Source organism: Colias croceus, chromosome 5, assembly GCF_905220415.1.
Source record: "Colias croceus chromosome 5, ilColCroc2.1".
NCBI lineage: Eukaryota > Metazoa > Arthropoda > Insecta > Lepidoptera > Pieridae > Colias > Colias croceus.
The window spans coordinates 5,084,195-5,099,288 of NC_059541.1; the positions used below are offsets into that span (position 1 = coordinate 5,084,195).

General features: G+C 33.7%; 1 protein-coding gene across 1 annotated transcript in view; it reads left to right on the forward strand.

Moving 5' to 3' along the window:
- Positions 1-14,535, forward strand: part of LOC123691896 — a 30,763-nt gene extending 16,228 nt beyond the window's left edge. Inside the window, exons 2-3 of the mRNA XM_045636481.1 lie at positions 11,868-12,941; positions 13,117-14,535. Of these exons, the coding sequence (XP_045492437.1) occupies positions 11,868-12,941; positions 13,117-14,535 (2,493 nt within the window). The remainder of the gene's footprint in view (positions 1-11,867; positions 12,942-13,116) is intronic.
- Positions 14,536-15,094: the final 559 nt, after the last annotated feature.

A 15,094-nucleotide genomic window follows, 5' to 3' on the forward strand; every position in this document is an offset into this window, starting at 1 on the left:
TTTTGGTGTGTTTTTCTTATTATATCTATTAGGTATATTAAACTAGGTCACAGAAACGTATCGAAATGAATATTCATTGAATTTTCTCATACTTGCAAGACTGCTGACAAGATACCACCTTCAAAATGGACCTGTGTAAGTTATTAGAGTTAATTTTTTTTTCCATTACAACTGATTAAAAATGCAATTAATAATGACATTGAATCGTATTCTATTATCTATGGCATTTGTATAAACAATACCAGCAAAGTATGTTATTATTTGTATAAGAGTGGCGGTTTTTAAATTTAATTTATATAAAGCCTGAAAGGTGACGGGGAAACCCAGGAGCAAGCTTGGACCTTCCTCTCCACAGCTGACCTACTGACGGATTGTTGACCCCAACGCTCTGTCACTTTTCTTCATATTTCATTACCAATGACGATAGTGAATACTATTATCTGAGGCCGTTTTTATATTATTATTAATATTTAAAATAAATTATAATATGTTGTATGGATGATAGAGATAGAAATGTAGAGCACATATCAATTAAGTTTGAGTTTAAGTTGAAGTACATATATTGTATCTTACTTTAAAATAATGAAATAAATAACTACGTATGAAATGTAAAATGTTTGTAAAATAAGAGTCAAAAATTACTTTAAAAAAATGTGTAAATCTTTGTAACTAATTTATTAACATTTTCAGGAAAGGTTTCAATACAGTTAAATAGGTTGAATGTACCTGAAGTTTCAAAAAGCGACTTTTTATAAAATAAGTATACAATTTCATAAAACGTATAAAAATAAGTTAAAATAATTAAGAAAACACAAAAAAAAAGTTCATTTCCCAAACATTAATTTAGCATATAATTAAGTAATTCAAGATAAAAGTTAATGCTTTAATAAGTCTATTCACACGTTCGCAAATATTTAACGAGAATTTAAAGAAAGGTCTATAAAAGTGGATGGTGAAGCCTACGGGTGTTGTCCTACTTCTTACAAGAGTAATGACCTCAGTACTTTGTATAAATTCCGCCTGTAATAATTTTCCTATTATATCAGTGAGCATTATACAGCGGAATCATAGCTTAAAACAAAGAGCTTTTGTACTTTGGTAGTTAATAACTAGTTACGGCTCGTGGAGACTGTCCTAAATTCATTTTTTTGATGCGTAAGTTATATTCAAGGCTGAAATTTTATTTGCTAACGATACAAATTACTTTGCAATAACATTTGTGGATAATATGTTTATTATTTGACTATCGCTTTGTTTCAATTTATTAATTGAAAATGCTAAGTAATCATAATTTACGAATTTATATTCACCTTAATATTATCATAATAGGATATACCAATTTATTCAGATAGAACCTACCTAAATCTAAATTGATACAGCGTTAACGCTTTTTGAGTATTTCTGCATTTGACAAGACATGCAATATTTGTCAAAGTCAGTATTTCATAGTTCAAACAACTTGATAGTGGTTCGTCACGTCGAGTTTGACTTGCTTCGACAGATTTAGCACACTTAAGGCTCTGTCGTCGTGACGCTCAGCTTGTAAACTCCAGGCAGTTTGCTTATTCATTAGAGCGTTACATTTTCATGTTAGAAATAGTTTTCATGATTTCTTAGGAGGTATTTTTAGATGAGATTTTGGATGATTCAAATTTTTGAAACATAAATATATTTTGTACATTTTATATATACATAATTCGTTGGTGATACATTAAATCCTATCACTTTATACAAAACTTACACATCAACAAACATCAAGAATAATATCATTTTTTTAGTTTTAATCGTTAATTTAACATAAATGAATACACGAGTACTGCATAAATAACTTTATTTTATATTAAAATCAGGAAATTTTGTTATATATTTTTGCATTTTAATTCTAAGCTGAATGGTAAATTTTGGATTTTATTTTATTTTCAAATAGGGATATCCTTAACATTACTAATCTATTTGTGTTTTGTTTATTTATAAATTATAATCCCAGATTAATTCAAAAGCCTACTTGAGTGGCTGGTTAGGTAGAAATTTGTTTTGAATTACATTTTTACCCGTCTAAACACATAATTTCTGGGTCTTCTTCGAAGGCTTCGAAATCAGGGAGCTTTCGAAAAGTGATCACATTATCATTTCTGTTTTTATTATATTATGTACCTAAGTACTACCTGTACTATAAACGAATAACGAATAAACAGGTAAACAATATAGAGATTCAAGGACATTAAAATTGCAATAAAACATTAAAATATTTTAAGCAAACGTTATCGGACGTTATCCTCAAATATCCATATAAATGAGGACGAATCCATAAACCAGAATCAATTTCAACAGCGCGAAGCGTTATACGTCTTACATTATCTGACTATATGCAAGTTTTTTCGAATGAAATATATATGCTTATGTATTACTCGATAAATGGCTCATGTTGGCATTTTGCAAGTGTTCGAACAATGTTGCCGCACTCGTTGGCACGGGACAAACAGGATGGGGACCGGTTGGGCGTCTATCAGAAACCACGTATGGATGTAGGTTTTATATGCACACCATTTATTTATTGGTTTATTATGTTGTTGCTAGCAACGAGATGGCGAAGTAAAGTAAGGGACCCTTAAATAAACAATTACTTTTGTTGTTTGTTTGATGGTCCTATAAATTATTGAATCGGTATATAAATATTGTAAATAAAAATAAATTGGTATTGCAAAACAAGGTGTTGTCGATACAAAATATATCGATATATGGGGTAGATCTTATCTAGCTGGAAAGTAATATAGTATAGTGCTCCACTGACTATTGTCCAATAAAAAGGGACATTGAAGTCCTAAAAAATGGCACTCATTTGTTTTTAGCGATGTATATGTTGCAAAAGACAGTAGATAGTTATTTTTAAAGACATCATCAAAGACTCTTTACGACGTTTGTATTTATTTTTCATGGTGATGTTATTTTGCCGTTTTAGTAATACTTTGTTTTTAATTTATAAAATAATTATCTTTTCTGTACAAACAGTGCGGCATGAGTTTAGATATTGTAACCTTCCTGATGTACTGAACTTGATAAGAACTAAAAACATTACTGGTGACCATGACAAATTTCAAATGATTGTGCTTTAATTTTCAAGATGTTTAGGTAATCACAATCGCGATGTGGAAAAAGAGATTTCTCTATCTAAAAGGAACAAAATTTTAATTCGTTAGTGTCCAGACAGCTATGAAGCAATCCAGTTCTTCATATTTGCAACAAGTACTTAAGTTACTGAATACTGAATACACTGATGTGTAAATTAAAAACTTTGTTTGCTTAGGTATGAAATACACATAAAAATAAATTCAATATTTGAAAGGCAAATTTTTCCTATGAAGCATATTTATGTTCTTTATACTTTTTACTACACTGCATATTAGAATCATATTCACGTTTTTATTTAACCAAATTACAAAAAATAATGGAACAATAGAAGCATGGTGTTTGTTTTGTATTTTTATATGACTTCACGTAGAGTGGGGTTAGACCCCTCTACAGAAACGGTATGAAAACATTGTTTATCAAATACCATGTTTAGTTTATGTATGTAGTATGTAGGTAGATAATTCGAAATAAAGTTACCCAGTTTTAATAGACGGCTTGATTCGCTAGTAGGGTGCCAATTTTCACATGAGAGTGTTAATGAACTTTAAACATACATATGATAATATCTATTGTATTAACCTTTATAAACTGTTCAAGACGTAATAGGTGCTTTAGAGCATCAATATTATTATTACTTAATCTAATATATATTATAAAGGCGAAAGTTAGTATGGATGTATGGATGTATGGATGTTTGTTACTCTTTCACGTAAAAACTACTGAACCGATTACAATGAAATTTAGCACACATATAGAGGGTAACTTGGATTAACACATAGGATAGTTTTTATCCCGGTAATCCCACGGGAACGGGAACTATGCGGGTTTTCCTTTGCAAACGCGGGCGAAGCCGCGGGCGGAAATCTAGTGATAGAATAATTTAAAAAAGTTGATAGATACAAAAACCTTCAAGAAATAGCTGTAAAAAGATATAAATGCGCGAAATGTTAGTTTAGTTTGAAAATGATTGGCTTTAAATTCGAAAATAATACAGCAAGTGAACCTTAACTATGTTTATGTCCCATTATTCAAGCGTTGAACATAATGTAATAGAGTTACGGCTAAGTGCCCAACGTTTGTCCTTACATTCAAAGAATATTTGTACCTTTTTTGTTTTCAGAATCACCATAATTAGAATTTGCTCTATTTTTATCAGGAGTTATACGACAAATTTAATTACACTGTGATTATGTGATATTTTATGAAATAAGTAAGGGATTAGTAATGAAGTAAGGGATATTGAATTTGATTGGTGTACATTAGTAAAACAAAACGTAAAATTGCTTGTACCTCTAGGCTCTATAGAGTAGAGAGTGGATACTATTAGAATTTATGAATAATATTTATTTCATTAAGACATCGATTTGATCTTATATAAGTTTAAACTTACGAATTACATTTAAGAATTCTATTATATAAATGCAATTCGTTATGAATAGTCATCTTTATAGTGAATATTCTAAACCTCATGTAATTGTAATTCATAAGTCACGTATAACATGCAAATTTAGAATTGCAATACGTATAAAATATATGCTAAATTTCGATCGCTTAAAATTCATATTCAAATTAATGTAACGTCATGTCCTCTTGGAGGAGACTTTAATATACGTAAACATGTATTACATAATCTTTGTGCGAAGTAAGAGCCAGCAGCTAGGGCTGCTCAAAATGTTTAAAGTTTATTACATGATATTACATACTTACTATGTTTGTACTACTCTCTTTATAGAATGATCAACTATGTATATGTGTCACGATCTCTAGACTCACAGAGATTACATGGTCATTCAGACATGAAAGTATCAAAACACTGATATACTCATTATAAATAAATATTACGAATAAATCTATTGAAATTATCCAGTATTTTATAGAGTACTATTAATGAGGTAACTATTTTTGTTTTCGTCACATTAACGCGAATGAATGCGTTTTAGAGTGAAAATGAAAATTGCGAAAATATTGTTGCAGTTATTACTATTAGGTATTTATTATTATTTTTGCTATCAAAGAAAGGAAGATAGCGTTTGTAAGATTTTTGTTATCTACTTCTTATTCTACTGTCAATTTTTACTGATACCCTACATACCATAGCGCTGTTGAAAATACAGTAAAAGTTGTAAGTAAAAAATCAATTTCTAAACTAAGCTCTGTAGCAGCCCTAATGTCGTGTCGCTAAGGTGCGCGGGAGTGGAGCGCACCGCTGCGCTGCAGTCATGGTCAAGGACTCAGCTATACTTCATTATATTCACGATTGCTAACTTACGATTTATATTTGTTTATGTTATTCAATCGAATTATAATCTTTACGAGATCCTTTATCGTCTTAGAATATATCAAAGGTTGTAAAATATTTTAATAGTCCGTGTTATTCTTATTATGTAACTTTATGAGGCGAAATTAATTAAAGACATACGTTTTTTTTTCACAATTATTGTATCTTATACAGTTTTGATTATATTACGAAAGTAAAAGAATTTCTTCAGCTTTAGGAATTAGGGTGCTTTTCCACCAATGATGTGCGAGGATGCATAGCTAAGGATGTCTCTGTAAATAACAAATAGTATCGTTTCAAACGCTAAATGAACGTACGTTGGGTTCATCTAAATGACATATTCATCACTTAATAAGAATTGAGTATTTTATTTGTAAGTAAGCATCATGAATTATAATATTATGTGCATTAATATAATAACAAACAAAGTAATACATCAATTTATTTAATTAATTCGCACATTATATTTTGCTACGTAATATTATTATGATATGAACAACTTAAAGTATTTCAAAGAATGACTAATATGATAATATCGAGTTTGTCATCGGCACACCTTGAGTATTGTAAAGGTTCATCTAGAGATGCATTTATTTTGAAATTGTAATGATGAATCGGGTCTTGTACCTGCTGCATTAAGTACACAATCGACGCTTATTGCACATTTATCTGTTTATTTTGAGGCTCATAAATATTTTCACAAGAAAGTTCTCGAAAAATAAGATGATTTTAAATTTAAACAATGTTTTTCTACTTATCAATCGTTACATAATTTTTCCGTCATGAATTGTGCTGTGTCTATTGAATTATGGGAATGCGTAAATATTACGTAAAACAGAATAATTTGTTATAACAAATGTATGTTTTGGTAGCTTCATGCATTATACATATTTACAATTCATTTTCTGTAATAAACACATTCTTTCTGAGAGAGTTCTTTATATTATCTGACTAGAGTTTCCATAATAACTATTATTGGTCCTCAAAGCAACCGATGAATTCACAATTTTACTTCACTGAAAGATAGAAACGCTTGAGAAGAATACTCGGGTACATAACTAAATCGCATACTTTGAGAGCTTTTTATCTTTACGTAGGATGATTAATACCAGAATATCATATTCTTTGTCTATATCGTGTCTATTGATGTGACAAATATGGAGTGTCTACAAAAAAGCAATTTGCGATTCATCCATCACCGCTCCACGTTTATTTTTGTTCGTTCGTTTATGTGTAATGTGTGGGTGTATATTGTGTACTGCTTGCACAATGACTAAACCTTGGAGATGAAAAAAGATACATATTGTTAAGATGAATAAGTGAACTTGAGCTTAAAACGAGATGTTTATGATTATACAGGTTATTTGTGCTGTCTCTACACTATAAAGCATATTTCGTGTCTTGTCTCCATACTGAATAATTTACGCTATCTTTTATTGATATTTATGGTTTTTGAATAAATTTCAATAATACATGTCTTTCAATTTCTGTCGATGATGCAAGCAAAACTGATACTTTAAACATTAACCACATACTAGAATTGATTTTATAAATACGTGTCAGTATTGTTTTTACTTAACATAAGATAAAAATATTTCTCATATAAATTTTAATTCATATTTCTATCTTATTTGGATCGAACAAGTATCAAGTTATTAATTTAAAAATCTAAACTTGTTTGTACGATGAGGAGCGAAGATTAATTACGAAACCCTTGTTGCTTTTCATTATACATACCTTAAGTGTTATTGTTGTACCGTGTACATTCAAGCATATCCATTCAAATTGATGACCGATGATTTCCAATAAAATTATACATCCTTATATTAAAAATGGATCTTAAAGACGAGAGCCTACAATCAGTATACTCAGTTATACGCTGCAACGACTGTAAACACCGAATACTTTGTAAAATATTCAGGAGTAATGGTACAAAATGGCATCATCACAGCAAGATTAATATCTGCGTTGGACTCGCTGATTCATGTCGTACATATTTCATAACATTAAACGGTAATTACTTGTAGAATTGATTGCACGATTTACGAGCTGCTATCATTTATTTTCAAACCATGTAAGTAGAGGCACGTTTAAACTGGATTACTGCTATCTGTATCTCGATATACAATGTATGGAAACATTACAAATGCGTGTCATTAAATGCAGATGTTCTATTTCCCGTTGGGAAATAAATTAGTAGGCGCTATTGCAATTTAAAGAAGAGTCTGTACTTTAAGATAAGTAATTATTTACTATATATGAATGTCACTTGTTTTGAATAATACTCTTGTTTCGTACTTCGTAGTTTTATATACTCTTACTTGCTGTCTACTTTCGAAGCTTAGAAAGCGTCCCGCCCTAGACATGTTATATTGTAAAAAATGAACTAGTAAAAGCAACACTACGTGTTACAATACGTCCCCTAGGGCTTCTATTTTCTCATTATAGAAACGTATAGATACATAAAATATCAAGATAACATCAAGATATGTGACGAATGATAATTGAAGTGGGCTTTTATGTAGGTACTTATGCTGCCGGCATAGATAAGCTGTTACACACAACGGGTAAGAGCTTAAAGCCACAAATAAAAAAATTGCATTTTACTTGGCAGTAGGGTTTTATTGGTATAGAAGTACATATATGTATATTGGATATCTATAGAAAAAGTAATGAAGACTTAAGTATAGTTTTTTTCACCCCCTAAATAAAATAAAAATATTTAATACCTACCTAAATATAATCAAAAAGAAACCTAAAGCTATGGAAGATAGAAAAAATTAAAAAACAATTATTTATTCAATATCGTATGTCACATATTTCTAATTCTTTGCAAAAATAATTATAGAGCAAACGTGAAATAAAGTGCTATTTAACCTTGCTGATACAAAAAAATAAATGAGAGCGGCAAAAACCATCCTAATTTTAATTAATAAAAACAGCATAAGTAGGTACTAGAACTGGTTTTATGGAACGGTTATCAACATGTTATGTGGGGACCCGATATAATTAGGTTTAAATGAAATATATGGCCTTGAGGTATTCAACCATACAAAGAAACACGTAGTATGTTCACTGTTAGCTGTGGGCGCTGCTCACATAGAACGGAAAATTAAAGTGTCGTTTCGCTCCACTGAATTCTGTAGAGCTGTTTAATATTCACTACCGGACACAATTTATTCCATATTTTACATATTATAATGGTTAGTATAAAATAATATGTATGCACATTAAATCTTAATCTCTATTTATACAGGAACGATAACAACATGTTTATGAATACAACTAAGACTTACTTGCATTTCTACACTTTGGACATAAACTTTCATTTATTATCAGCACACAAATGGAAAATTTCTGCCAGCCACAAAAATCTCCCTATGATAGTAAAATTTCATACTATACAATATATAGGTACAATTAATTCTCCGGTACAGTATAGCCTACGTAACTCGCTCCGGTCGATGCGAACGGTCCCCCGCTAGGCCAAGGCCGTGTGACATAACGTATTACGTCGCGCCGTTAGTCGCACCGCTACTCGCTGATAACTTGCTTTCTTTGCTCATCATTGCAATGCGCACTTTACAGCTGATGTTTACTTTTATGCAATTGTTGGAATTTTTTTTTGTTTTGAAGTTTGAAGGTTAAAATTGAACTTTATGTTGATTTTATAATATGTAATAGGAAATAGTTTTGCAGGTTCTGAAGTTAAGAAAAATTATGTATTTTTTGGGTTATTTTAAACTATCTTTAATGCGCATTAGATAGTTATATTAAAGATTTAAAAATTAATAAGGGTGTGGAATATATGTGGGAAGAATAAAATGGTAAACTTATAAAATAAATAATATAACATTGTGAATGAAGATTGAAGATATACCTTTTTTTTTACATCTGTATTCGAATAATAATAAGGCATTCTAACTCATCTTGATATTTCTTTCCCATATTGCATAAAGGCATAAAAAACAAGGTTACAACTTACAAGGCACAATGCTACTGACCTAATTCTGAACATTGAAATTGTGAATTGAATCGGGTTAAAATCAAAGTTTTCTTTAAAATATTATTTCCGCCCATAATTAATTAATTGTACTTTTATTTTAGTTTCTATCGAGTTGTCCAACTAACGGCATTTTAACCATGTCGTATATATTTCTTATGTCACAGGGAAGTAAACGAGTTTCGAGCACATACAACTGAGGTTTTTTTTACAACAAGTTTGAAGTCGGTTGTTTTTAACGCAGTTATCAGCGTTAAAAACAACCGACTTCAAACTTGCACTTGCAACATTTACAAATATGTACAGACAAAAATGCTCATAAAATAAAAACTACTAGGCCTATCCGAATAAAATTTTCATGGGACTAATTTGACACCATCCCGCATCGAACAAAAAAAAGAATCACGTAAATCGGTTCAGAAACCTCTGAGTAATCGGTGTACATACATAAAAAAAAACATACCGGCCGAATTGATATAACCTCCTCCTTTTTTTTGAAGTCGGTTAAAAATAGCTGTATATATACCCACGTGAATTGAAAGGATGACATAAATTGCAAACACCTTACAGCACCTAAATAATCGATGAATACAATATGTTGGTAGATAAAGAAATGACATTGAATATTCGATAATTTTCTACAAATTTTTTAAACAGCATTTTTTTTCAGTTTCTATAGAAAAATGATTCAAAAAGGTAGCCTAGTGGCTAGCGCTAAGGCCGCCTATAATATTATTCATCTATCCCTGTACCAAATTTCATAGATCTCTGATTAATAGATTTTGAGTGAAGCCATTCATAAATTCATAAATTCTTACAAAATTTCGTAATATGTAGGATTTTGCTTGAGTACCTACTGCAATTTGTTATCGGCATTTTTTGGCAGGAAATTAAAAATAACATGGGTAGATACTGCTCGTAATAATCATGTAACTGACAAATGATCACCAAAGATGAAGATAATGAAATATCCATTAAAATAACACCGAACTTTCGTCAATTTAAAATATTTTTAAAAATTAAAAATACACACAAAACCAATTTAGATGATATTATGTTATAGAAATACAATTTAAATGGTTAGATTATTAATTTTCATATAATTATCAAATGAATGCATCCTTGTATGCATCACTTGTGACTTGTGAGGTATCCGTGTTTGAAAGTTTGTTAGGTCTATAGATTGTCTTTCATTTGGGGATTGCATTATGAAAATAATAGATATGAAAGTTTGAAATTTTAATTGTAATCGAGCGAAAATTGCCAAGAAAAAGAAATGTTGGCGTATTTCGACCTATAAAATTTCACAAAATTTTCCATTATTATAGCATACTTTTCGTAGCATCAAGTGGTGATAAACAATTTTTGTACGTGGGTTCTTATTTTTAAGATTAACGTGACAAGAACGTTAGTAACATTTTTGCAAAACAAATTACAACGACTTATTTCACAATTAAGGTCGGGATTGTAAGTTACTACATTCTTACCTGTCTTTATTTAGTTTATTTATTTTTTTAACATTATTTATTCAAGAATCATGTGGAAAATTTTAAATTATCAAGGTTGAAAGATAATTAAAAAGTTACAGTCACTATCGGTTCTCAGTTCAATGACTGAATCCGGTGTCTAATTAAAAAGTAATCGTCAATTTGTTTTGCCGGATTCGTTGTCTTTTTATCTCTGAATACTGGAAATTGTTTTGTAAAAAATGTTGGCAGGGCAACACACTGCTAATGCAAGCTTCTTCACGTTGTTATATATCTACTGGATGATAGAAATATAATTTATTAACAAATATGTGATAATAATATTTGATAAATCACAAAATTAAACAACGATACTCAGTAGCTGCTATAACTTAATTAACGTATAACTTAACAAATTGATTTACTATAAGCTTTATCTTTTTAAAGCTTAAAGTTAACTTTGTCTTATAATTGAAGTAACATATTGCACTCCCGGTTTATTTACTCCTGGAATAACAGTATTGTACCTACTAGACTAATAAATAAATTAAATATGATCCCTTGCTTTAAGTTTCTGTGTTTACGACGCCGGGATGTCATTCAACGGTACTGCCAATCAGAGACTACGTGGAACTAGCTGTTGCCAATCTACATTCTAAGACAGAGAGATACGTGTGACGAATATTACAACGATTACGTCTTACTGACTCTCGTCTAATTTTTGTTGAATACATTTTTGACATAGTAGTATTATGAAAATTTATAGATAGTTAAGACCATGTTAAGACACTACATGTTATTTTTGCCATTCACCATTGCATATTACTTGTAAGGAAATAGGGCCACAGCTCTACATAAAAATTACTTTTTTCGCAGTATAAAATTGCAGCCTGCCTGAATATTCACACCTGACACATCACACCTTCACTACCCAGGATACAAACTGGAGCACACTTTTATCCCTAAAGCTGGTGTGTGTGTTTTTGTAAAGGAGGATATTTGCTATCGTCGCATCAAGAACCTCGTTAATTCCAACCTGTCAACTCTCTGGCTTCGTATAGACTGCGATGACCATCCACGGGTCTATGCGTGCGTGTACAGGTTGCACAGTGGAGATGCTGAAACCGATCGGCTTATGGAGCACCTTCAAATCACAGCCGACGCAGCACTCGAACAGATCCCCTCTGCTGAAATTATCGTCTTAGGCGATTTCAATGCCCACCATACTCAATGGTTGGGGTCACGACTTACTGACCATGCGGGGAGATCTGTTTACGACTTTGCATTGGCTAATGGTCTAAGACAACTGGTGTCTTCGATCACGAGGCTGCCTGATGTTGTGGACCATACCCCTTCCATGTTAGACCTCCTGCTCACCTCCCATCCAAATAACTATCAGGTCAATACTGATGCCCCTTTAGGCACATCAGACCATTGCCTGGTTCGCAGTGTGGTGCCAATCTTGCGCTCAAGGCGGCCCCGATCTGGTGGCTGCCGGCGCGTTTGGCACTACAGAGCGGCTGATTGGGATGGAATGCGGGAGTTCTTTTCATCCTATCCCTGGAAGCAAGTTTGTTTTGCACACGATCCTAGTGCTTATGCTGACTCTGTCGCGGATGTGGTTCTGCAGGGAATGGAACTTTTCATACCGAGTTCTGTAGTACCCATCGGCGGCAAGTCTCAGCCCTGGTACGGTCATCTTTGCAAAGAGGCATTTCGCCAGAAGCAAGATTGTTTCCGTAACTGGGCAGATGCATTTTTAAAACAGGATCCGAATGCCAGTGCTCTTAAAAAACAATATAACTTTGCCTGCAGGCAGTACAAAAGGAAAATGAGCATAGCAAAGTCCGAGTTTATACGCGGTATTGGCAAAAAACTGACACGTTTCCCATCCGGTAGCCGAGCTTTCTGGTCGCTCGCTAAAGCCATCCAAGGAAACTTTTGTCAGCCGACGTTCCCACCCTTGCGCCGGGAAGATGATACCTTAGCCCACTCGCCCAAAGAGAAAGCCGATTTATTAGGCGCTCTCTTTGCGTCCAATTCCACCTTGGACGACAGGGGAAAGGTACCGCCTACTATCTCGCGGTGCCAGTACTTTATGTCCGATGTACGCTTTACTCAACGTGAAGTGCGTAAGGTACTTTTTTCTCTTGACACCCATAAAGCGAGTGGCCCTTGTTGCAATTGTTTTGAGAACGTGCGCTCCAGAATTGGCTCCCGTTTTTGCGCATTTGTTTCAGCACTCTTATGATGTCGGCATTGCTCCAGCTTCGTGGAAAACCGCCGCCGTGCACCCGATCCCTAAGAAAGGCGATCAATCAGACCCCTCTAACTACAGGCCCATTGCTATTACCTCTTTGCTCTCAAAAGCCATGGAAAGCATAATCAACCGTCAGCTCTTAGGCTACCTAGAGGAGAACCAGCTGATCAGTGACCATCAGTATGGTTTTCGCCATGGACGTTCGGCTTGTGATCTCTTGGTCTTTCTAACTCACCGATGGGCTGCGGCTATTGAGAGTAAAGGGGAAGCATTAGCCGTTAGTCTTGATGTCGCAAAAGCCTTTGATCGGGTGTGGCACCGGGCTCTACTATCGAAGCTAACATCATATGGACTCCCCGAGAAGTTACGCACATGGATAGCCAGCTTTCTTGCAGCACGAAATATTCGGGTCTTAGTCGACGGATCGTGCTCGGAGCTTATGCCTGTAAACGCTGGCGTCCCTCAAGGCTGTGTTCTTTCACCCACACTATTTCTTCTGCATATCAATGACATGTTACAAATTAGTAACATTCATTGTTATGCAGATGATAGTACTGGTGACGCCTCTTACACTGGCCATGCTAACTTCTCGAGAGAAAATGTCGATGAGTGCAGAAACACTTTGGTGTCCAAGATTGAAACTCTTTTGGAAGAAGTTTCAAAGTGGGGTCGTAAAAACCTCGTAGAGTTTAACCCCACTAAGACACAACTATGTGCATTCACGGCCAAAAAAAAGCCATTTGAATCGGCTCCCCTTTTTATGAACACTCCCCTCAGCGTCAAGTCTAGCATCGCGATTCTTGGCGTCAATATTTCTGACGATGTTCAGTTTCGCGATCATTTGGAAGGCAAAGCTTCTCTAGCTTCAAAAAAACTGGGCGTCCTTTACAGAGCGAAGCAGTATTTCAGGCCTGACCATCTTCTGTTACTATATAAAGCTCAGATACGGCCACACATGGAATACTGCTCACATCTCTGGGCCGGCGCCCCGTTATACCAACTCCTTCCACTTGATCGCGTTCAACGTAGAGCAGTTAGAATGATTGGCGACCCAAGACTTAGCGATCGGCTTGACCCTCTTGCTTTGCGACGAGACATTGCTTCACTGTGTGTCTTTTATCGCATATACCATGGGGAGTGTTCAGAGGAGTTATTCGAGTTCATACCAGCAGCGGAATTTCACCACCGCTCCGCCCGTCACAAAGCTAACTTCCATCCACACCATTTGGACCGCTGGCGAACGAGTACCGTACGCTTCTCGCGACACTTTTTACCCCGCACTACCATCTTGTGGAACAGTCTACCCCCTTCTGTATTCCCGCACGTGTATGACTTAAATACCTTTAAAAAGAGAGCCTACATCCATCTTCGACAGCCGGTAACAGCCTCACAAGGGTAACTTTGTCAGTGCTCATGGGCGGTGGTGTCACTTCATTAGGTGATCCACCTGCTCAGTTACCTGCTCTTACATTAAAAAAAAAAAAAAAAAAAAATATTATAGGCAGACAGGATAGTTTCATCCCGTAAATCCTACCGGAACGGGAGCTATGTGGGTTCTCTTTGACTACGCGAGCGAAGCAGCGGTTGAAAAGTTAGTATACCTTATAGCTTCATAGAAAGAAACAAACTAAGGAAGAAAAACATCAGTTTAAAATAAAAATACACAAGGCGCATTGGAATTACCTTATAATTAAAATTCCCCTTAGTTAACGGGAAAACTGTAGCTACTTCACTTTAACTCTAGTGCGTGCATAAGCTTCGTAAATGAGATGGAGTTAATCAATCATGATAATTACAATTTTATTATTATAAAAAATAAGAAGCATAATTTAAGTAACCAATTCGTTATCGATTGTTTTTAAACTTTTCAGGCTAATGATCACTTATTCATTATTACCTAGTTATTAAGCCTAGCCTAGCCTTAATACATATAAGCCTATAAAATTTTATTAAATGAG